Source organism: Ceratotherium simum, chromosome 20, assembly GCF_057802395.1.
Source record: "Ceratotherium simum simum isolate JZ-2026a chromosome 20, ASM5780239v1, whole genome shotgun sequence".
Lineage (NCBI taxonomy): Eukaryota > Metazoa > Chordata > Mammalia > Perissodactyla > Rhinocerotidae > Ceratotherium > Ceratotherium simum.
The window spans coordinates 37,109,900-37,135,164 of NC_141919.1; the positions used below are offsets into that span (position 1 = coordinate 37,109,900).

At 33.5% G+C, this 25,265-nt stretch overlaps 1 protein-coding gene across 9 annotated transcripts in view; it reads left to right on the forward strand.

Annotated features, from left to right (window-relative positions):
• CNTLN (centlein) overlaps positions 1–25,265 on the forward strand; it is a 325,461-nt gene that overhangs the window by 157,971 nt on the left and 142,225 nt on the right. For 7 of the 9 annotated variants that reach the window (XM_087444653.1, XM_087444645.1, XM_087444650.1 and 4 more), the window contains 4 exons: positions 6,248–6,424; positions 8,243–8,368; positions 15,543–15,664; positions 17,025–17,144. In XM_087444653.1, the coding sequence (XP_087300779.1) occupies positions 6,248–6,424; positions 8,243–8,368; positions 15,543–15,664; positions 17,025–17,144 (545 nt within the window). The remainder of the gene's footprint in view (positions 1–6,247; positions 6,425–8,242; positions 8,369–15,542; positions 15,665–17,024; positions 17,145–25,265) is intronic. The other 2 variants (XM_087444647.1, XM_087444648.1) reach the window with 2 other exon arrangements.

Consider the following 25,265-nt stretch of genomic DNA (forward strand, 5'->3'; position numbering starts at 1 on the left):
ATGACTCAGCTAACAATGTTTGTTTTATAAACTGGCAATAGATATATTTCTGCATTTCTAAAATCAATTCTAAATAAAATAACAAGATTTGCAGAGATTTAGGCATTTCATGAGGATAAAATTTTATATATGTATACACTCTTTAGTAAAGTATATATATGTTTTAAAAAGTATGTATATATATACTTTTTTTTATACTCTATCTTCTTCTAAGAGAATGTGAGTTGATTTTCAGAGAACCAAAATGTCAAAGTGTCAATTCAGAATGTCAGTTTCTCTGATATATATGTGTATAGGTTAGATATTTTATATACAAACACATATTACAGATTTTTAAACACACATGTATGTTTAACCTACACTTAATTTTCAGTGAGATATTATTTTGGGAGAAACTTTCTTTTGCTGAGATATAGTGTCCTTTTTAAGTGTTTTTGATTTGCAATCGGCTACATTATGTGTTGACAGGTTTGGAATTTATAAATTTTTTAAATAAGTGAGATAATATATGTGAAATGCTTACCTAGAGCTGGGAACACAATACTTTTTCACCAAATACTAGTTATTATTATTTTAATGTAGTGGGAAACAAATTAATATGTTTAATTAAAACTTACTAATAAAACAAAATAATTTCACTTACAATTTTTTGCAATTGTTACAGCTGTGAAAAACTTTCTATTTATCAGGCAGTATTCACTCACCCTTAAGTGTAATAATACCATACAATGTTGCTTGAATTTAATGCAACATGACTAGATATTTAATTTATATAATTTTTTAATAGTAATTGGCATTACATCACTCCCCTTTTACTCTATATCTTCTACAGATCTTCTACAGGACTTTTTGATCAAAATTACCTCTGTGGGTCAATGTAAAAAAGAAGTTATGTATTAATAATGCTCAATTTAAAGAGATTAGTTCCAATTGGAGGCATTTGAACACATACTCCACTGATCATTTCTGATCAGATTAACTATGGTCTAGCACCATACCATTATCTCTAAATAAAAAGGTGCAGAAGGGTTTTTTATATTAGAGAAAAAAGTAACATAAAGTTCTAATAATTCTTGGCCAAGAAAAGTTAACTTTTCAAAGTTTATGGGATTTTAAGGGCAATAGAATAAACTTCCACAGACAGGGGAATTGGTTATCTTGATTTTGCTAAGGCTGTAAAGCAGCACTTAAAAAGGATAAGAATAAGTAAGGATATATGATGATATACATATCCTTATCCTTAAAAAAAGTATTAAGCTTGGGCCGGCCCAGTGGCATAGTGGTTAAGTTCACATGCCCTGCTTCGGCGGCTTGGGGTTCACAGGTTTGGATCCCTGGCGCAGACGTATGCACTGCTCATCAAGCCATGCTGTGGCAGGCGTCCCACATACAGATATACAAAATGGAGGAAGATGGGCGCAGATGTTAGCTCAGGGCTAATCTTCCTCAGTAAAAATAGGAAGATTGGCAACAGATGTTAGCTCAGGGCTACTCTTCCTCACCAAAAAAAAAAAAAAAAAAAAGATTATTAAGCTTAAAAAATAGGCTGAGTATAGGGGCCAGCCCGGTGGCGCAGGCGGTTAAGTGCGCACGTTCCGCTGCGGTGGCCCGGGGTTTGCCAGTTCGGATCCCGGGTGCGCACCGACGCACCGCTTGTTAGGCCATGCTGTGGCGGCGTCCCATATAAAGTAGAGGAAGATGGGCATGGATGTTAGCCCAGGGCCAGTCTTCCTCAGCAAAAAAGAGGAGGATTGGCATTGGATGTTAGCTCAGGGCTGGTCCTCCTCACAACAACAACAACAAAAAATAGGCTGAGTATAGTATGGATAGGGGACAAAAGAGTAACTTTACGGTGGAGTAAGCTGACAGACACTACTTTAGCTAGGTGATCAAGGTCAACGTCAACAGTCAAGTCGTGTTGATAGTATGTACCCTTGATATGATGTGATGAAAATGTACTTTCCTTCTGTCATCTTCCTCCCCAAAACTCATAACCCCAGTCTAATCATGAGAAAAACATAGACAAATTCCAACAGAGGAACATCCTTTATAATGTACCTGAATAGTACTCCTCAAAACTGTCAATGTCATCAAAAATAAGGAAAGTCTGAGAAGCTGTCATAGCCAAGAGTTACTGACATGACAGTTAAATGTAATGTCGTATTGTGGATGGGACTCTGTAACAGAAAAAGGACATTAGGTTAAAAAAAAGGAAATTTGAATAAACTATTGTAAAGGGAAAAAACTTTTTCTTTCCTATGTGGGGAATAATTTGGTTCTTCCCTACTATGACTTTCTTTCCTGTGAGTCTCCTTTACTAGTCACACAGAACACTCACATTTGTGATGCTTCTGGTCACCAAATGTGTGGAGATTTTTTCCCCACGACAAGCAATTCTCTGTAACAGCGGCTAGATGTCCTACAATGTAACTCAATTCTGACACTGTCTACCTGGAGATAGCATCAGATTCCATAGGATAAGGGCTCAGTCCCACAAGACTGCCCCCGCCCCCCTTTAGATACCAGTTTCAAGCCTGGGTTATCATCTGAGCTTCTGACCAACCAGCTATAGATTGGATGTTCCAAAGACCTCCTCCTTGGGTTCGATTAATTCACTAGAGCAGCTCACAGAACTCAGGGAAACGTTTATTGCCAGTTTATTAAAGGATATCATAAAGGATACAGATGAATATCCAGATGGAAGAGATGTGTAGAGTAAGGTTTGTGGGAAGGGACGCAGAGCTTCCATGCCCTGTCCAGGCACACCACTCTCCCAGCACCTCCCCCGTTCACCAAGCTGGAAACTCTCTGAACCCTCTACTATTGGAATTTTATGGAGGCTTTCTCACATAGGCATGATCAGTTATTAACTCCATTTCCAACTGTTCTTCCGTCTCTGGAGGATGGGGCATGGGGCTGAGAATTCCAACCTTCTAATCATGGCTTGGTTTTTCTGGTGACCAGGCCCCATCCAGGAGCCACCCAGGAGCCCACTCAGAGTCACCTTAGTAGAATAAAAGATGCTCCTAGTGCTCTTATCACTTAGGGATTTACAAGGTTTTAGGAGCCCTGTGTCAGGGACGGGATCAAAGACAAATATTAAAACAATAGATGCTCCTAGTGTTCTTATCACTTAGGAAATTACAAGGGTTTTAGGTGGGAGCTCTGTGCCAGGAACCGGGGGCAGAGACCAATATATCTGTGTTCTGTTACCTCACAGTTATAGACTTCAGTTAAAAATAGTATATGAATATTGGTTCATTAATTGTAACAAATGTACCATATTAATTTTAGATGTTAATAACAGGGGAAGCTGGGGGTGGGGTGGGAGTGGGAGGTGTAGAACTCTATAGTATCTGCTCAGTTTTTCTGTAAGTATAAAACTATTCTAAAAAATAAACCCTATTAATTTAAAAAAAGCAGGTTAAAGGACAGAATTACAGTGGTTTTCCTTTTCTTTTTAAAGTCTGGGGTAATATATCCCGAACTTATCACTAGTGAACTCTAAGAGATGAGATTATGGAGAGACTTTCATTTATATTCCCCCTGCCTATATTGACAATTTTTTATTAAACTTTTCTTCCTTTTATTTGGAGAAAAAAATTTACATTATTGAAAAACATTTAGTGACATGTTCATTATAAAAAATTTTAAGGAAACTCAGATAAGTATGAAGAAAATAATTCACATATAGTCTGTCTGCTCAGCAATAACACTGTAGCATTTCCGTTTTTTTCCTATGTTTATTTGGTGAAATCTCTTTTTCTATACTGTATACTACATTCTTTTTGTAGCCTGCTTTTCTCACTTAACAGTTTATCTTGGATATCTTTCTGTATCAACTGCCAGCATGATTAGAATGCTGAATCAAAGGCTTGACACATTTTTATGTGCTTTGATGCATGTTTCAAAATTCCCCTAGAAAATGTATAGCAGTTTATACTCCCACCACCATGTTCTCGAAATACAAGAGTCATAAACTGAATCTGGCCAACATTTTAAAATTAGGAGATTTCCCTGGGGAATTAGAATTCCTGCTTCTTTTGGAAAATCAGTAGATCTGGCAGTAGTGGGCCACATTCCTCTACAAAAACAGTTGGCTGAAACTGAGTAGATACTGCCACAGACACCCTCCTTCTCCCTCAAAGTGAAGCTGAGTGTTGTTTATTTCATTTTACTTATTCTTTTAAAAATGATAGTGTTAAGAGAAATGTGAAATACTTCTCATACGTACAGTTCTATCAAAAGTGATAAAAGGCATGAGAGAAGACCACATTTTTAAAAGACTGGAAGCATGTGAAAGTTTCCCTGTCGAAGTGAAGAATATATCTACGTGTTTTAATATGTATACAGAGTGTCTCTGTTGAATAAATTCTGAAACAGAAATTTTAAAACAAACTAAACAACCCATTTTACTTATTTATTTATATTATCTTCCTGGATCCTATGTGAATTTGAGCTAGTCACTTTCAGAGTATTTTAATTTTGAATTTCTGTTATTGTTTATTGAGAGATTTTGAAGAAATGCTGCCTAAATATGAAATCTTTTTTATTATAGTGACAAAATGCACTGTTGAAGCATATTTAATGTCTTCATGAATATTTGAATTATCATTGCAGTTTCTTGACCAAATATTCATGTTTTTACATTCTTATCTATTGCATTATAATCCAATGATGATTTAGAAAACTCATTTATTAAAGAACACAGGATTGCTTATTGGATATACCAATAAACTAAAGTTATGTTTTTCCTGTTTTATTCTAAATTTTTGTTTGACCTTGAACAATTTATTTAAAATTTCTTTGGTAAATTATGGGACATTAATATAGTCTTAATAATTATATTTAATGAAACCTGGACAAGAGAAGGTAGCCTTTGAAAACTGTTGAGATTAGCAGCCCAATCAAAAGAAACATTTATAAACATCATAAATTTGCAAAATAGGAGGAAAAAATAAAAGAAAGAAAAGCTATCCAGTGATTAAAGGGAAAGAATAGGGCAAAGTTCTGTAGAGTTTGGAAGAAAAGCGCTTAAAGTATTTTAATTTGATGTTCAAAGCGAGGTGATGGGATAAGTATTTAATACATTTGGAGTATGGTAACAGTACAATTTAAACAACACTGAGAAATATATTAGTAGGATGATAGAATAAAGGTTGGGAAACAAATCAGATGATTTATCTATAAGGAAAGTGTAATAGTATGATCAAAGATGATCCCTCTTATTATAAAAATTATAGATTAGAATTAGGAAGATTTTGCCTATCCCATAAAAAAAGAAAAAAGTAGTTAAAACCAGAAAAAAATACTATTTCCCATTGTTGGTTCAGAAAATTTAAACATATATTTTTTTCATAGTCCTTAGGAATATCATTTAGGAAGACTGAGGCTCTCCATATTTTGAATGAAACTATTTTTGGGGCTCCTAGATCCATATTGATAATCTTAGAATCATAAGATTTGACTTTTTTGTGCTGGAAATCAAAAAACCTTTGTTTTCACTATGATTTAGTGTTTTTGTTTTTTGTAAGTGGAGTGCTTAATTCGAAATAGAATATATGCATGGATTTTGATGGTCTCAAATATATTCAGTCAAGATGTTAGTAGAATTTTGCAGAATGCTAGTTTTCAGAACAGATTTCCTATAAGCTTAATTTTCCTGTGACTTCTGTTGTTGAGATGTGGTGCTTACCATTAGCAGTTTATCTGACATAGGAATAAATTTTAAAGGAGAGTACAGTGAACTGTATTGACTTTTAAAAGTTTCAGAGTTTTTATTAAATTATGATACATTAAAAGCTAATTAGACCAACAGGGTTGTTGATTTCCTTTTCCCGGGTTTATATTCAATGGTATTGCATAACTCTTGATGATCAGACAGTGGATTGAGTATTTCCTGAGGAAATACATGTGTATAATCATAAATTTGAAATAATTAATTTATAGATGAGTAGTATATATCATGGAACCATGCTTTAAATTTTTTCTCCTGCAAATCTGTATGACAGTATTTATGAAAATATTTATACAGACTCTTGGTTATTTTATTGAAAAATGCCATTCTATTAGGATGATAGAAGTTTAGCCAATGCTGGTTTACAGTTTATTATTGAAATGAAATTTTCTTCCTCTGAATACTTATGATTTGTATAATGTAATATTATGTATAAGTATTTGCATATATATGTAAATAATATGAGATACAAACATACATATATATTTGCCCATATACTTTTTTTAATAGGTATCTCAACGGCCATCTTTATCGAGCTTAGAAACCTTAATGGTCTCACAGAAGTCTGAAATTGAGTATTTACAGGAGAAACTGAAAATAGCAAATGAAAAACTGTCAGAGAACAGATCTACCAACAGATCTTCCTCAGAGAAGAGCATCCTGACAAGTGCTGAAGGGGAACATAAGGTAGGGACATTTCGCCATTTTGTGGATTTGTCAGGATGAGGCTGGCAAGGCCAGCGATGAAGTTAACCAAACAGCAGCATTTACTTCTCTGCTTATGTTTCTGAAAGCTTTTCAAAAATATTATGTGCCAAAAGCTTGATAAAATAATTGTTGGAAGTAGAGTTTTCCCGTTTTAAAGACAATAATATAGTCCTAATTTAGTTAATTAAATACATTACTGGTAGTATGCCTGTTTTGCAGTAAATTAACATTCTTATATTAAAAAGTTTTGGTAAGTATCTCTCATCTATCTAATCTATAGATAAATTAAGTAAAAATTTTAAAGTGGTGTTACTCATTAACTCAATTTTCTAATGTTAATTAGAAGAAAAATATATCTTAATGCTTCTATTTCATTCAGATATGATATTTAAAATACTGCCCATGTGGAATATAAACTATCAAATGGAATTTAACATTAATTTGTGCAGTTATATATTTTCGGATTTAAAGGCGTAGCAATAGAGAAAAATAAGTAAATTTTTCATAGCCTGTTTCTCGTTTATTAACGTCTTAGCTTTTCCTTTTGTAGTATTCATTACGTATTCCTGTTATGCTGCAAAAGATTCTATGAACATAGACTAATAGAAAAATTTCATAATATCACTTTGTAAATATGTTATTTCTAGATAAATTGAAATAACATTTCCCTAAAAGTAAGGAGTTTTAGACATGTTTTTCTCACACTTGTTACTTCAGCAGTAATAAATGTTTTTAAAGTAGAAAACCATGTATTCAAGATAACTTTTTTAGTTCTTCCCATTTTTTCCTATGAGTAGAACAAACTATCTTAATAAAGGAAGCATTTAAAATTAGACCCATGTTTCTGTGGTACTCTTATTTACTCCGTCTAATATTATTAGTAATTTTCAGAAGAGCAAGCTTTATTTACATATGTATGTATGTATGTATTTATTTAAACATAACTGCATTATCCATTTCTTGCCATTTTGGAGTAGTTTCACAGCATTGAGCTTTATTTAAATGAAAGAAAACATTCCTAAAATTGAGAGACAACATTATAGGGCCTAATTTTGTTGCTTGCTATATTGCTGAAGTTTAAACATGTATCACTTTGATATTTCATTGCCTTTAACGAAAGTCAGGAAAATGAGAGGGATATTTTGAACAAAATTTTCTTTCTTTTTCATAAGGGCATGCAGTAAGTATGAACAATATGTTGCCCAGCTTAATAGTTGCTTTCACATATTCCTTCTCCAGATTGGTATATGAAGCTGTACATAATATAAACACACATTCTTGTCTCTAGTTAGCCACATTATAGTTAATGACCATATGGTCATTATGGTATAAGATCTACTGTCTGTTGTATTTATATTCCTCAAGCATATTGTTCCTTCAACTTCACAGTGTGTTAAACTATTTCAAAGGGAAAAAAATCCTTTCCCTCTTGTTTCTGGTTGTCCTATCAAGTGTAACCTTGGACCCTTATAGAGCAATTAGACCAGCCTCTATCCCCTCCTTTGTAATGAGGTTTCTTGCATTTCTGAGTCTATAACCCTTTAGTCTTCCCTAATGGGACATCATTATTCTGAAAGAAACAATGTAAATGTAAATGAATATTCTCATTAACGAGTCACAGAGAAACCTTTAGTGGTAGCACTGTGGTAATTCCGCTTGTTATTTCTCTGGTATTCCATGCAGGATTTTTTTTATAATTCATTATTAGTATTCAAAATTACTTGTTCTTTAATTTTGCATGTCTTTCATAATCCAGTGTTCCAACTAGTTGAACCATGTCCTTGTTTTATTCTCGAGGAACCACCTGTGAAACGTTCAAGGTCTTTGTCCCCAAAGAGCTCTTTCACAGGCTCAGAGGAACTAAGGAAGCTGAGAAAGGCTGAAAGAAAGATTGAAAACTTAGAGAAGGCACTACAACTAAAGGTGAACAATAAATCATTTCTTTAGTAATAACCTTGCAAAGGTAAAGATATACCAAAGTAAACATTCATTTCACAAATTACTGCTTATCATTTATCTTTCCTGAATTTAATTACAGGTATAAAAATGTGTAGTTGGTTGGTCTTGTTTTTAAGATTTCTGAGGATCATAAAGTAATAAAAAAAATTTGCTACTTGAAAACTAAATATTTACTCACTACTTAAAATTATTTGGGAATATTTTGGCTTAATATTGGGAGTAAATTTCCTATAGTTTCTCAGAAACAAAAAAACAGAACCATAGCAAGTGGAAAGAGAATTTCTTTATATATGATAAACACATAAAAAGAAAAGTGAGTTAAAAACCATACTAGCCTAGCTCAGGCCACTTAAAATTCTCCTTTATAGAAAAATTACATAGTCAAAATGGCAAATAAATATGCATTATTTTTTCCATTTCAACTGAATTTGTCTCAGAACATATGACATTTGAATCAGCGTTCTATCAATGTTTAATAAGCATATACCTTATTGGCCTATCTTTGAGAGGTTATCTCTTTCTTGGAAGAAGTTGGTTCTGCATATTGAACCAATTTTATGTGACTATATTGAGGGCTTTTATTTTTTCTGTGAATTTAATACCGCTAAACTTGTCATTCTTCATTCACAACTTACCTGAAGGCCTGCACTATTTGAGATTTAACCATTTAATTGAATCCAAATAGTTTTATGACATTCTATGACAAGCCCAGTTTACACATTATTAGAATCCAATACAGTTTAAATTTAGATTCTTTGTCATATAATACAGATTACTCTTAGGAAGAAAAAGATTTGACATATATTATGTGTGCTGTAGAAGAAAATATGGTTTAGAGGTATAGTTAACCATAAGCTACAATTAATAATGTTTCCTACCTTTTCACTAAACATTGTCTTAATTTATATTTATTCAGAGCTAAACTGTTAATTCAGAAATAAAGGAAAATTATCGTTTATTGTTTCTACCAAAAATAAAATGATCAGATGACCTCAGCTTGCTAGCATTTAGCCTACTTGAGGTTTATACACCTGGAGTTATTTGCTCATTCATTTGTTTACTCAGTAACTTATTGAGCAAGACAGTCAAGCATTGTGCTAGTCACTTATTATACAACAGGAGAAAAGATGAGTTTCTGTCATTCAAGACCCTTACTCTAGTTAAGAAGATGCTAAGTGAGTCGTTAGAATCTAGTGTATTAGTGTAAATTTGAGAGTGCGCATAGGATATTATGGACGTGTTTAGGAAGCCAATCTGTGATCTTACTTCTTGTACATGATTCTTGAAATTCACATACCAACGCTTCTATCCTGTATTAATCTGGGTTCTCCAGAGAAACAGAACCAGTAGGATACAACTCTTTAGTCTTCCTTAATGGACATTATTATTCTGAAAGTTAGAGAGAGAGAGAGAGAAGGAGAGAGAGAGAGAGATTGATTGAGTGATTGATTATAAGGAATTGGCTCACGTGATTATGCAGTCTGAGAATTCCAAAATCTACAGTCATCAAGCTGGAGATCCAGGACAGCCAATGGTGCAGTTCCAGTCTGAGTCCAAAGGCCTGAGAACAGGAGAACTGATAGTGTAAGCTTCAGTTCCAGTCCAAGTCCGAGTCAGAAGGCAAGAGACCGATGTCCAGCTCAAAGACAGTCAGGCAGAAAGCAAGACTTCTTTCTGACACAGCCTTTTATTCTATTCAGGCCTTCAATGGATTGGATGAAGCCCATTACATTGGGGAGGGCAATCTGCTCTACTCTGCTGATTCAAATGTAAATTTCATACAGAAACACCCCCACAGATAACCCAGAAATAATGATTAACCCAAATATCTGGGCAGTCAAATTCACAGATAAAATTAACCATCACATATCCATTCAGTAGTAGATGATCTCCACTCATTTGCCCCCAGAAGTCTGTGAGTCTTTGATAGTCCCTTGTTTTTCGCAGGAAGGAGTGGAGTAATTCAGACATTTTTTGATCTATTCTCTTCCACCTCTTGAATTTCAGGAGAGTCTCAGAAGCATTATACTAATTTATTTCCTCATTCCTTTTTCCTAACAACAGCTCTCTTGGATGAGGCCTCAAATTTATTTTCAGAGTAAAATTCTTTTTTCACACAATTTCTTTTTCATTTATACTTTTTCTGTATTCCTTTTTCAAGTCAATTGATGATAATCATGAATTTCAAATGTAGATTTTCTTTCACAGATTTGCAAGATAAGGGAAAAAAATGGGAGCAAAATTTTTTCGTTGCATTTTATCGTTTAGTAGGAAAAGATTCTTATTTCAAAAGAGCAAAATGAAAAAGGCACTATAATCAAGAAGTGGGTAAACAAAACCTGTATAGTAAAGCAATTCCAAGGAGAGTGATTGGGCCCAGGGTACTTTTTAATTTACAGCCTGACTTTAGTAAGTATAACTGTCCTATTTAGTGGAGACAGAAGACCTCTTTCTATATTCCCCTTTATTAGGCAATAATATTAGTGTTATTGCTATTACTCATGTGCATGTGAGTATAAGATAATGCATGTGAGTATAAGATAATATAGGAATTAATGATGTGTCTGTGTTAGTTTCCTAGGAATGCTGCCACAAACTACCACAAACTGGCTGGCTTAGAAGAACAGAAATTTATTGTCTCAATGTCCTAGAGGCTAGAAAAGTCCAAAATCAAGGTGTCAACAGGGTTAGTTCCTTCTGAAGGCTGTGAGGGAGAATCTGTTCCATTCCTCTCTCCTTAGCTTCCAGTAGTCTCAGGTGTTCTTGGCTTATAGATAGCATTCTCCTTGTATCTTCACATTGTCTTCCCTCTATGCTTGTCTGTCTCCCTATGTCTAAATTTCTCCTTTTTATAAAGACACCAGTTAATTTGGATTAAGACCCGCCCTAATGACCTCATTTTATCTTGTTGACCTCTCTGAAGACCCTATCTCCAAATAAAATCACATTCTGAGGTGGAGGGGGTTAGGTCTCCAAACATATCTTTTTTGGAGGGATTCATTTCAACACATAACAGTGTCTTATGGTTTTTTAAGTACATTTGTTCATCACAGAGCTCCTTTTTTAGACCATTACCCACTAACACATGTTGAATTTTTGTCATGGTCTTTCCCATATTGGTATTCTATTGAATACTACTCTGCCAGAAGCTAATGGGACATGGCAGACAAAAATGTTCTATGCCCCATTATTGTAAACAGTGGATGAAAAACGTTTTTTATAAGCCTTTAGCATATCAATGTGCATTGTGAATCTATAGAAAGATATAAATACATCACTCCCAGATTTACTTGATTATGTTATACCTATTGATATTTCCCAAAAGACTGTTGTTCCATGGAGATACTGTTGGAAACACTAAAGACAGAAGACATGCTCCATGGCACGGCAGGTAGCTTTAGGGTACCAAGTTGATCACCAAGGTGGATTGAAGGACAAATGTTTCACCGGTAGACCATGGAACATATATATTTTTATATATATACACACTTTGATAAATAGAAATGATGCTCTTTATTATGTCAGCAGTAAGTTATGCATATTATTCTAATACTAGTTATGAATTTTATATAAATATTAACACATTGTCTTGCTCAGCTTACTTTTGTGGCTAGTTGTACATGAGTTTTCAAGATGGGTGACCAATGTTGTAGTAAAAGAGCCAATAATAATAGAAGAGATGAAAGCTATTATTATAAAAATCCCACCCATTTCCAAATCCTGACTTCATGAAGGTAGTGAACTAACAACTTATGAAGTATAATTTGGAAACCAGTTCATCCGAGCTTTATGAAATCTTCACTATCTTTGAGATCTCTAATGCCATGAATCTTTGCTTTACTGACTTTCATGCATTTGACAACTTGATTCTATTAGCATTTTTCTATGCCATTTAATAACATCAGTATGTCCTTTGAATACAGTTTAAATGTCTTGTATTTTTAAATGCTCTAATATTCATGAACTTTATACATTCTGCTGAAATGAAACATCTGTGGAATCCTCGGTGTTTTATAAAATTTTTTTTTAAACTTTTTAAAAACCTTGCTATTATTCTCTGAAGATCCAGCCACTGTTTTATTAACAGTGTTTATGCTCTTAGTTCAAAGGTCAAGGAGCCTTTGACCAAACTAGAAGATTACTTCGAGAATCATTTCTATTCTTATGAACTCAAAAGTAGAATTGCACATATCATTGAAGAAAGTCAGTTGATACAACTTTCCTATTTTCTATTTTCCGATGTTTTAGTCATTCAGACTTGTTTGTACACAGAAATTAGAGCCTCTAGTTTAGCTAGTTTTGTTCTAAAATACATGGAAGGTACTTAATTAATGTTTTATTGAATGAACTAATAAACGGACCTAATTCAGTGATGGCCCGTGGGGCATTTTTGTGTGTCCTGTCAGGAAAATGTAGTAATTAGTGATATTAATTTTGATAGTGATAGTGTTTTTTAGTTTTACACTTAATTTTGCTGTAAGATCTTTGGGGATAATATTTCCCAAATGAAGTACTATTGTTTTTACTTAGGCTATTATAAGTTAAATGGGACTTACGGAACTATAATCTAAACTACAGTTAACTTGTATTTGTTAGAATATTATAAAAAAGTATTTTGATTATTCTTTTTAAAAACATCTTTTTAAAAACTTCTTTTGAGATATCTAACTTTTGAGTGAAGACTTCAGCCAACATCTGTTCTTGCAGTAAAACAGGGAAAAACATTTTTCTTTGAATGATATATAATCTATCTTATATTTACATGTTTATCAAATTTTACTGTCTATTTCTGAAGGAGGCCAAAGAAACAATAGTCTCTAGGACTAATTTAACCCATGTATTACAATTTGATATTAGCATACTCAAAGAAGAAATCTATGGATGAGACTGCATTTTTAAATTATTATTATAAGTTATATCTATCAAATTGATTTATCAAATAATCTCTAGTTTGGTCTCATTTTTAATAGTTTATATTTTAATAATTTTATAAGAATTATGTAAACATTCTAGTATTAGGTAAATTATGAAATATGTAAAATTAAAGCAGAAAGCCCATCCATAAAACTACTTTCTCATAATCACTACTTAATGGAAGAAGTCACTTATTTCAATTACTATAGGAAAACCAAAACTATTTGCTAGTATTGAATATATTACACTAAAGTTTTAGGAATCAGAGGTGGCTACATTGAGTGCTTTGATTAATTGCTATGCCTAGTACAGAGCCTGGCACATTGTGAGTGACATACAGGACTCGGGGAAATTTTTAGTAAATTCAGTGATTAATGTTAGCTGAGCCAGTACTGAAAAATGCTAAAATAATGACAGTACTAACAATAAGAAACTCAATTTGTTCCATTAATTCAACACAGAATTATTATGAAAGGTAATAGAAAAAATTTGGATATCCCATTCTATTAATTTTTACTTGTTGCTCAATCTTTTAGGTTTTATTTACTCAGAGTTCTAGGGACTCTGATACAGACTTTTAATGATTCCAAAACACTGTATTTGTGTGTAATGATTTTTAAGGAATTCATTGTAAAATAAGAGTTTATGGGGAAGAACTTTGATTCAATGAAGAATAATTACAGAGAGGTGTTTTAGAAATATTTAACAGAGTACTTAGTTTAACTATAAGTTCATTTTTAAATTATGTTTTGACATGAATCTTTTTTAATATCTGTAAATTTCTTGTAATTAAATTATTTTATTAATAAATTTATAATAGATCCTGTCTAAATTCATAATAAATCTTACTAGTTCTTGGGGAATCCTCATAAACATAATTAACTTATGTTCATTTATGAAAAGATATCAACATTATTAATTATCATCTTCTATTTGGCTAATTTATTCATTTATTTTAGATACTTAAGATTAGAAAACTTATTGTTCCAAGAAGTGAAGTGATATTTGGATTGTTTACCAACAGTACGGGAAAACTCAAGGTCAAGGTTAAAACATCCTTTACATCTTAGAAGAGTTATAAATAGCTTATATTTTGAAGATGGAGAAACTGAGACACACTGAATTTAAGTAGCTATGTGAAGGTGAAATTAGTAACTTTGAGCAGCAGGACTTGAACTCTTATCAGCACTTAACACCCTGCATGTAATAGGCTCTTAATATATGGTTCTTTAATTGAAATTAACAAAATTAAATTCAGTATCCTGAATTTTTAACCATGGTATTAAACCATGCTATTTTTAAGCAAGTTTGTAGGATGTGTGATTTGTGTATCTTCTAAAACTCTTTAGGATAACATTTATTTGGATTGCGCCTGTCAAGTGATGCCATTCTCATGCTTTTTCATCAGTACTTCTATTTCCATGTGGCATACAGACCACTTGGTACACAAAGGACTCAAATACTTTCTAGTAACTACTTAAGAGAATTATTGAAGTTATCCTATTATACATATATTCAAAGTAGAAGGACAAAATATCCATACCATTGAGACAGGTAGAGTTGCAGTAAAATAATGCAAATTCTGTAAAAGTGTTATCTCACTGTTGAGATGAGAGATAGATGGGCAAGGGAACAGTGAATTTTGTTTCTAAATGATAAGGACATCAATGTTAATACCTGGGAAGAGGAGACAGAAGGAAGCTAACTTTTGCTTTGTGCCTCTCTAGGGCAAGCACAGTGCCAGGGGCTTTACCTGTATGTTAGCTCATTTAATTTAGTCATCATAATTTAAATCTCTGTGTTCTTTTCCATATTTTACAAAAGAAATTAAATTAATTTAAATAGTGTTCTTAAGATTATGGAGCTGACAGGAGAAAGCTCCAAGAATGGAATTCCTAAAAAATGTATATGATTGGCTCATAAATATTTGTATGTATGCTAATTAACAACAGGGGAAAGGAATGAAACTAATTTGATGGCAAAATTTTGAAATTACTTAAAGCAGCATAAAAAAATCCAGTGAGTGGGTCAAATTTATCAAGCAAACCTATTCTGTGACTCTAGGAATTCTTCCTTTTCTTCTGCTTAAATAAGTATTACAAATTCATTCATATTTACATGCTATTTTCTTTCAAATTTTATATTTAGATGGGTAACCTTTTATTTCCAACATTATACTAATACTTTCTTCAAACTTATGTACTTGCTTTTTTGTGTTCTACAGAGCCAAGAAAATGATGAGCTAAGAGATGCCCATGAAAAACGCAAGGAAAGGCTACAGATGTTACAGACCAACTACAGAGCAGTAAAAGAGCAATTAAAACAGTGGGAAGAAGGCAGTGGCATGTGAGTTACATAGCTCATAAAGGCATATCCCTAAATATTAAATGGAATGGAGTAGCATCATATAGGTGTTTTAATGGCTTTTGTTTGATTTTAAAGAAATTATTTGGTAGTCAGGTCTTTATTCTGAATTTTTAAACAGAGAATATAATAAGCAAAAACAGAAATATGCTAGCAATAACTATAGATTTTCTTATCATTTACAGAAATCATTAGCATAGGTGATTATGAATTATTGTGTACATTTTTAATATCAATAGAGTAGCTTAATAAAAGTATATAACTTAAAGCAAAAACAATTCATATCCATATGATTGAAAAACCACTTTAAATAAGTAAAATGCCAATGTTACAATGTTTATGACTCAAAAAGTATTTAAGTTTTAATTGAAAGACAAGAGAAATATGAAATTCACATATAGTTAACTATCTTAAAACTACTTCAACCTAGTATGCAATTTGAAAATCTTTACTATCCATCAGTTTGTTCTGCAGCTTATCTGAATGAGTTGGCGGTCTCAGTTCAATTGCTCTGAACAGGTGTTCAGATCTTGGTTAGTCGTAAGTGGCTCCCCTGTTAACAGTATCAACAGAGGGCAAAGGACTGAATGAGTACAGAAAATCTACTACCCTCTCATCTTTTGAGATGGATCCTTTAGGGCAATGTTGATGATACACATTGGTCTGTTCTATAGAGAGATACTGTTTCTAAATTGGCAAGTACAGCATTTTTACAAAATAAAAGCGAAGAGTTTGTTTTATGTACAGAAAATGAAAATGTAAAGGGCATTTGGCATGTTTTGTAGATAATTGTCACATCTGATTTTTTCCTTTGAAGAATAGAAAGTGTTTATATCACTTGTCAGTAAAGGAGTGGTAAAGCAATTTATCCTGCATTTAGCCTCTGTTCACCTAACTTTTTAGTAGTCACTAGAAGTGTGAAAACTACTTTCTGACATATTCACTGATAATAGCTTGTTTTAAGATAGAGTATGTGTACCACATTCAGATTGGTTGGCAGTAAATTCTAGATGAGTTGATTGCTTATAGTCCTGTTTTAGAATCTGTGACAATTCGACAGTGCATGCTTTATTACTAGTAGAATGAATGAGAGAAATAGACCTAAAAGTATCATGTGTCTCCTTAGAAGTTTGTTTTCCATAATAGCAGTTTAGCTTTTTAGGAAATTATGATATAGGACTTTAATTTCTACATAAGTTTTTTAGGAAATTCATTCCATAAATAGTGAGCTTGAATTAGAAATTTGGTCATTAGATATTTTTAAATTTTAGGGAATGTATACATGAATTTTTATTGCACTTTGAACATGTTAAGGAAGAAAGCAACTTCATTTTAAAAATAGGACTGAAATCAGAAAAATAAAGAGAGCACATCCCCAGCAACTTCGACAAGAAGATTCTGATGCTGTATGGAATGAACTGGCCTATTTCAAAAGGGAGAACCAGGAGCTAATGATTCAAAAGTGAGTTTTTTTTTAACAATATGGACTTAGATAAACATTTGGGAGACATTTTTGTGGCTTAAAGGCCATGAGAGAAATACCTTATAAAATAAGAAAATGAAATAATCTGGTTTTTGCCAATGAAAGTAAGGAAAAAAAAAGGACTAGCTTTTTAAATATATATATGTACAATGCAATAACAAGTTGCACATTTGCTAGCTCTAGCCGAAACTGTATAATATGATCTAGGGATTGTGTTAATTAATGTGGCTCTCATCTGTTGGAGGTGTCGTTCTTTATTAGCCTGTATTTTAGACACTGCCGTGCTTCATTTTTGGAATGAGGTGGAGAGGGGATAACCTAGCCAGCCATCCTTGTTTGATCTCCCAGATACATACGCAATGCAGAATGCCTGAGCTCTCTTGGTTCCCTGCCCTGTCCTGCTAATCCCAGCTGAGCTCATTATGGTGTAGCCTTGCTGCTACTCTTGGAGCCAGAGCTGTCCAAGCTAATTACTGGTAGCAGCAGAACTGCCTGTTAAGGGTCTGGTATGGATCTGCTAACATGGTCCTTGGTAGTGACCTGCAAAAGACACGAGGGAATTGCTTTCTTTCTTGCTGTACACTGCCTGTCCTTTGGGCTTAATGCTGATCCCTCCACATAGGTCTTTTAGCTGCCCTAAGTATAAAACTTGATGAAGGATACTCAAAATATTTTAGAAAACATACAGTTTGCTTCCTTGATCTTATAATTCACAGGCTATTATATTCAGCTTGACAAAGAAAGAACACTTTTTTTTTTTAAACAAGAAGGAGTTAGACCAACATAATTAACCTCTTTAGCTACATAACTATTTCTTCATTTAGAGGTAATTTTTGACACTCAGACCATGCAATTTTTTGAAAGCCTGGATGTCTTTTAGTAATCTAAAAGATTACTGGAATTTAGCATCATGTGGCATAATATAATTAAATATCATAGAATTTTCTTGCCTAACTATAAATCAGAATCTTATATGATAACACGTGTAACTTTAGATTGCCACCTTTTCCATGTAATGATAAACTTTTGAGGAAATGATCTTATCAGATTTAAATATGTACTTCCAATTATCTCTTAAAGCGCACTACACTCTATTAGTGCTAAATGTTTGATGCTGGTAATAAAGTCTCTTGTCTTGAAAATTATTTTATAGATTTTATAGATTTGTCCCAGAAACATTCCATGATAATTTTTAATAGCTTTATTGGGATTTAATTCACAAGCTTTATAATTGACCATATAAAGTGATCAATTCAAGGGCTTTTAGTGTATTTGAAGAGTTGTACATCCATCATCACAATTTTAGAACATTTTTATTATCTCCCCCCCAAAAAAAAAGCCCCTCACCATTTAGCTGTCACCTCCCAATCCTTCCGCCTCCTCTCCTCAGCCCTAGGTAACCACTAATCTACTTTCTATGTTTATAGATTTGCCTATTCTGGACATTTCATATAAATGGAATCATACAACATGTGATCCTTTGTGATTAGCTTCATTCACTTAGCGTAATGTTTTTGTAAGGTTTATCCACGTTGTAGCATGTATCAGTACTTTTTATGATAATCTTTAATGATCTTTTTGTCTCTAAAAATGAAAGTTTGGCCAGCTCCATGGCTTAGTGGTTAAGTGCGCGCGCTCTGCTACTGGCGGCCCGGGTTCAGATCCCGGGCACGCACCGACACACCACTTCTCTGGCCATGCTGAGGCCGTGTCCCACATACAGCAACTAGCAGGATGTGCAATTATGACACACAACTATCTCCTGGGGCTTTGGGGGAAAAAAAAAGGAGGAGGATCGGCAATAGATGTTAGCTCAGAGCCGGTCTTCCTCAGCAAAAAAAAAGAGGAGGATTAGCATGGATGTTAGCTCAGGGCTGATCTTCCTCACAAAAAAATAACTAATGAATAAATAAATGAAAGTTAATTTTGGATAAAGTGAATTAGGTAAGAGACCTAATCTAACTGGTTGTGAGATCTAATCTATTCAAGGAAATTCAAGCAGAGGTTAGCTGTAAGTAGGCTTTATTTTGTTCATTAAGGAAATAGAACTAAAGAAAAAATAATAAAGCCTATTTAAGAAAGTTAGAGAACTCTTAGAGTCCTGGTTGTTTCACTCAGCAGTGTGCGTATGTTACAAATAGCTCGTTGAATTAAATGCTAAGAGTCATTAAGCGTGGAATTTCTTTTTCCCCCTGAAATCTGTTTAAATTCATTAATGTGATAGCCATTTGTATCATTTATAACCATTTGTAACTTGTAAAACAGTTGTTTTTCAGATCAGTCTTAACTTCGTAAAAGATAGTAAAGTTTGGGTTGATAACCTTAAAGAATGCTAAATAATTGATATAAACTGTAAATGATGTAATAATGTGTTTTGGGGGGGGGTTGAGTTATTTTGTAAAACATTTATTCAATTAACAGATGTGTTTGAGTTACTGCTGTGTTACAGGCATTCTGCTAGGTGAATGCAATGAGAACATCAGACATACTTTATACTCTTGGGGAGCTTCCTTGGGAACATGTTCAGTATTAAAGGTTCTAATGAAATATATTGTTAAAAATAAAGCTAAAAGTATCATGATGAAACAATAAGACTTATGAAAAATCAGTCTTTCTTTCATTGAAGTTTGTTTACTGATGAGGACAGAATTTTTTTTTTTAATTTATATGTAGTGCATTGACTTTTTTAGCATATAGTTTTATGAGTTACAACGCATATAGATAGTTTTATGGATGTATAACATATACAATAGATTTGAGTAACTGCCACCACAATCAGGATACAAACTGGTTCCATCATCTCAAAAAATTTCCTTGTCCTGCCCCTTTGTAGTCAAATCCTCCCACCATCCCTAACACCTGTCAACCGCTGATTTGTTCTCCCTCTCTATAGCTTTGCCATTTTTCAGCATGTCATATGCATGGAATCATATGAGCTGTAACTTTTTGAGACTGGCTTCTTTCACTCAGCATGATGCCTTTGATATTCACTTATGTTGGTTCATCCAGGTGATTTCTTTTTGTTGCTAAATGGTATTCCATTGTATGAATGTCCCACAGTTTGTTTATCCATCTCCTGAAGAACATGTGAGTCTTTGCTAGTTTTTTGCAATTATGAATAGAGCTGCTATACACAAGTCTTTGTGTGAGCATAACTTCTTGATTCTTTAAGGTAAATACCTAGGAGTTGCATTACTGGGTCATATGGTCAGTGTATGTATAGCTCTGTACGAAACTGCCAAACTGTTTTCCAGAGTGGCTATACCATTTTTCATTCCCACCAGGAATTCATATGAGTTGAGTTGCTCCACATCCTTGTCAGCACTTGGTGTTTTCATTATTCTTTAGGCCATTCCAATAGGTGTGTACTGGTGTCCTATTGTGATATTTATTTGCATTTTGCTAATGCTACTGGTATTGATCATCTTTTCGAATGCTTATTTGCTGTCTTTATATCTTTGATGAATGTTCAAATCTTTTGCCTATTTTTAAAAAATTGATTGGTTATTAAGCCAGTTAAACAGTAATTATTCTTTATATATTCTGTATACAAGACCTTAATCAAATATCTGATTTGCAAATATTTTCTCCCAGTCTATAGATTGCCTTTTCATTCCTTAACAGTGTCTTTTGTATGTCAAAAGTTTTAATTTTGATGAAGTTCAATTTATTACTTTTTTCTTTTATGGATTGTGGCTTTGATGTCCTATCTAATAACTATTTTCCTGACCTGACGTCACAGGTATTTTATCCCATGTTTTCTTCTAAAAGTTGTATATGTAGTTCTGTCATCCATTTTGAGCTAATTTTTGTATAAGGTGTGAGTTATAGGTTGAAGTTCATTTTTTTTTCACAAATATATGTCTAGTCGTATCAACACCATTTTTGAAAAGACTATCCTTTCTCCAGCAAATTGCCTTTGTAAGTCAGATTTCAATTGACTATATTTCTGTGGGTCTATTTCAAGACTCTATTTTATTCTATTAATCTGAATTCCTAAGCTTTTGTGAACACCACTCTGTCTTGATTTCTGTAGTTTTCTAGTAAATCTTTAACTCACTGTGAGTTGAACAGTTTTATTCTTTTCAAAATTGTTTTGGCTTCTCTAGTCCTTTTGCTTTTCTGTATAAGTTTTAGCTACAAAAATAGATAACAAAAAATAGCTAGAGCTACCAAAATCGTGAGAATTTTGATTGAAATTATGCTAAATCTATAGATCAGTTTGGAGAGAATTGACGTATTAACTATGTTGAGTCTTGTAGTCCATGAATATGGTATGTCTCTTAATTTATTGAGATTTTCTTATATCAATGTTTTATAGCTTTAACATGCAGATTCTATATGTCTAATTCTTTTGTTAGATTTGTGCCAAAGTATTTAATTTTTTGGAGCTATCACAAATGGTATTGTAATTCAATTTTGGTTTCTAATTGTACATTGCTAGTATAGAGAAATAAGTTACATTTTTGCATGCTGACATTATATCTTGCATTACTGATATGCTAGAGCTAAGTCTGCCATGTTATTATCTATTTTCTGTTTGTTTCCTCTGTTTCTCTTTTCCTTCCTTCCTATGTGTAACTTGAACATTTTTTTTAGAATTACTTTTTTATTACCTATATGGTTTTGGAGTACATCTCTTTGAATAAGTTTTTTAGTGTCTGCTAAAAGTATTATACATACGTAACTTATTACAGTCTACTGGCATCAACATTTTACCACTTCAAGTGGAACACAGAAACCTTACTTCTATTTGTGTCCCTTTACCATCCCCCTTTATAATATAATTGTCTTAAGTATTTTCTCTAAATACATTGAAAACTTCATTAGATGATGTTATAATTTTCACTTCAACTGTAAAACATAATTTTAAAACTTCAAAATAAGAATAGCCTATTATATTTACTCATATATATAATAGAGATATTTTTATTCTTTCCACTGTTATTTCTGTATTCCTGACCTTTCAAGTTTTCTTGTTTTATCATTTTCTTTCTGTTTTAAGAGCCTTCCTTTAGAATTTATTTTAGGGTAGCTTGGCTAGCAACAAATTCTGTAAGTTTTTCTTTATCTAAAATGTCTTCATTTTACCTTCATTCCCAAATGATGTTTTCACTGGTTAGAGAATTCTAGGTGAGCAGTTCTTTTCTTCAGCACTTGGAAAATATGCTACTTCCTTCTGGCCTTCACGGTTTCTGATGAAAAATACACTGTTATTTGAATAGTTGTTCCCTTAAAGGTAATGCATCATTTTCTCTAGCCAATTTCAATCATTTTTCGTTTGTCTTTACTTTTCATATGTTTAGTTATGACATGTCTTGGCATGGATTTCTTTGAGTTTTCCTATTTGGAATTCTCTAAACTTCTTGAATCTCTAGGTTTGTGCCTTTTGTCAAATTTGGGAGATTTTGGTCATTATTTCTTCAAATACTTATTTCAGCCCCACATTCTTTTTCCTCTCCTGGCACTCTATTGACATGAATGTTAGCTTTTTTGGTATTGTCCTACAGATCCCTAAGGCTCTATTCCCTATGTTTTTCAGTTTATTTTGGGTAATTTTTAGTGTTCTGTCATCAAGTTCACTGATTCTTTCCCCTTTCATCTGTCATCTCTGCTATTGAGCCCATGCAGTAAGTTTATTATCTTGGTTTTTGTAATTTTCAAGTCTTAAATTTTCATTTGATTCTCCTATTTATTTGCTGAGACTTTCTATTTTATTTGTTTTGGGATCACTTGTAATTGTTCATTGAAGCATTTTAATCATGGCTGCTTTAAAATCCTTGTCAAGTAATTCTGATGTGTATTATCTCAGTGGTGGCATTTCTTAATATGATTTCTCCTTCAAATTGAGATTTTCTTTGTTCTTGGTATAACAAGTGATTTTTTAATTGTCTCCTGGACATTTAGAGTGTTGCGTTTTGAGACTCTAGATCTTATTTAAATCTTTTATTTTAGCAGACCTCTGATGATATCATGCTAACGTCAGTACTGCCAGGAAGTGGTTGGGAGTCTTAGCTCCTAACTTGACCCCTGCTGACATTGCATGGAACGGGATATGAAGGGTGCCTCATTACCACTTGATGGGGGTGGAAATTCAGGCTTCTCACTTGGCCTTCATTGACAGAGGCAGCAAGGCTGTTTTTTTTCCTTCCCCAGTGGTATATGGCTAGAGTAGAGTGGCTATCATCTGCAACATTTCTGTCCTCCTAGTCTGCCCCTTTCCAGGTTCTTTGACTAGAGGGAGCAGATTTTCCTTAAGACTTTTTTTGTTTGTGTCCATTGGCATTTCTGGGTTGTGGGTTTCTTCAGTACCTAGTTTGAAATATTCAGGAGGAAGGAAGAAAGCTGGGGAACCTATCACTGTGAGTTGTTCTTCTGCTCCTAAAATCTCCATCCTAGTCTTCTTCTCCCTGCATGTCAGAGTCTTCTTATGTTTGTTTTATGTATTTTGTTCAGGGTTTTTGTATTTAATTAGTGGGAGGAATGGGGATAAATATGTCTACTTCTTCTTGTTGGGAACCAGAAGTTTCAGCCTATTTTTCTATGGACCAGGCAGTCTTATATTTGTGTCATACATTGGGATCTAGTTTAATACTCAGTCCTGACTACTTAAGGAGTAAGATTTACCCCTATTTATGTGGTAATAACTATCTTTTAATTTTAAGGCTAGAATATATAAAAGAAGATATACTACTAAAACTACTTTTAAATCAAATTTGTATGGTACTTCAAAATCCAATCTCAAAAGCTGAGTTAACTTTTCAAAACTCTGATAAATTATGTGGTGGGCCAGCCCGGTGGCTTAGCGGTTAAGTGTGCGCGCTCCGCTGCTGGCGGCCCGGGTTCGGATCCCGGGCGCGCACCAATGCACCACTTCTCCGGCCATGCTGAGGCCGCGTCCCACATACAGCAACTAGAAGGACGTGCAACTATGACATACAACTATCTACTGGAGCTTTGGGGGGGAAAAAAAAGGAGGAGGATTGGCAATAGATGTTAGCTCAGAGCCGTTCTTCCTCAGCAAAAAGAGGAGGATTAGCATGGATGTTAGCTCAGGGCTGATCTTCCTCACAAAAACAAATGTGGCAACTCTTAAGTCGGTTTACAAAATATAATAAAAAAAATTATGCTACCACCAACCTACATTATAGTCTTTCTACCATTGAGTATGGTCAGAAGTATTTGTTGCTGCTGTAGTATAGGAATTTGAGGACGTGAGAAATTTACATGGAATACAGTTCCTATAATAATTCATTTAGATTTTCAAAATACATCTTATTATTATATCATAATGATATTTTAACAGAAAGATCAAGAACTTAATCTATGAACTAATAAGTTGACTGATTCCTTCAGTATTTATCTAGCAAATACTCATATATTTATTCATTCAGCATGTAAACAATATAATTGAGAGCCAGGTGCTAAGCTGAGGACTGAATGTACAGTGGTGTACAGTGATGAGATTTATTCTAGGGGCACCTGCCATGTGCTAGTGAGATGAAACCACTCTGGGATGCTAGATAGTAAGAGGCAAGGAATGCTTTCAGAGATACCACTGGGCTCACTCAGTTTTTTCACTTAGTTGAGGATGTTGCCTTGCTGACACTAAATTAGATTTATGAACCAACAAAGTCATGTTAACATTCTCCTAAATAAACATGTTATCCATCTCCTAAATAAACATGTTAACATTTTCCTAAATAAAAATATTGGTATAAAAATATTTGGGTACATTCTTTCTGAATGGTGATACAAAACTGTAAAAAGGGGCTCAGGTGCCACGGGATGTGAAGCTATTCTTATATAGCACATCCAGCATGTCCTTGCCAGGAACTCCAGAAGTCAAGGGAAAGTGTGCTGACTTTCATTGTATGTTTTCTGTATCCTTGGCTAAATAAATCAGGAGATTACAGTGGGTGGTTGATTTTGGTCTTTTTATAAGAATCCATAGCCTATATACAGGTAAACAAATAGAAATAATATACCACCCTTTTTATCAGGACCTCACAGCTTAGCAGGAAAAACAGTAAAAAATGTGATAAGAACAATAATAAGGGAATAGTAGTGGCATAAAGCAGGGAAAATGGCATTATGATT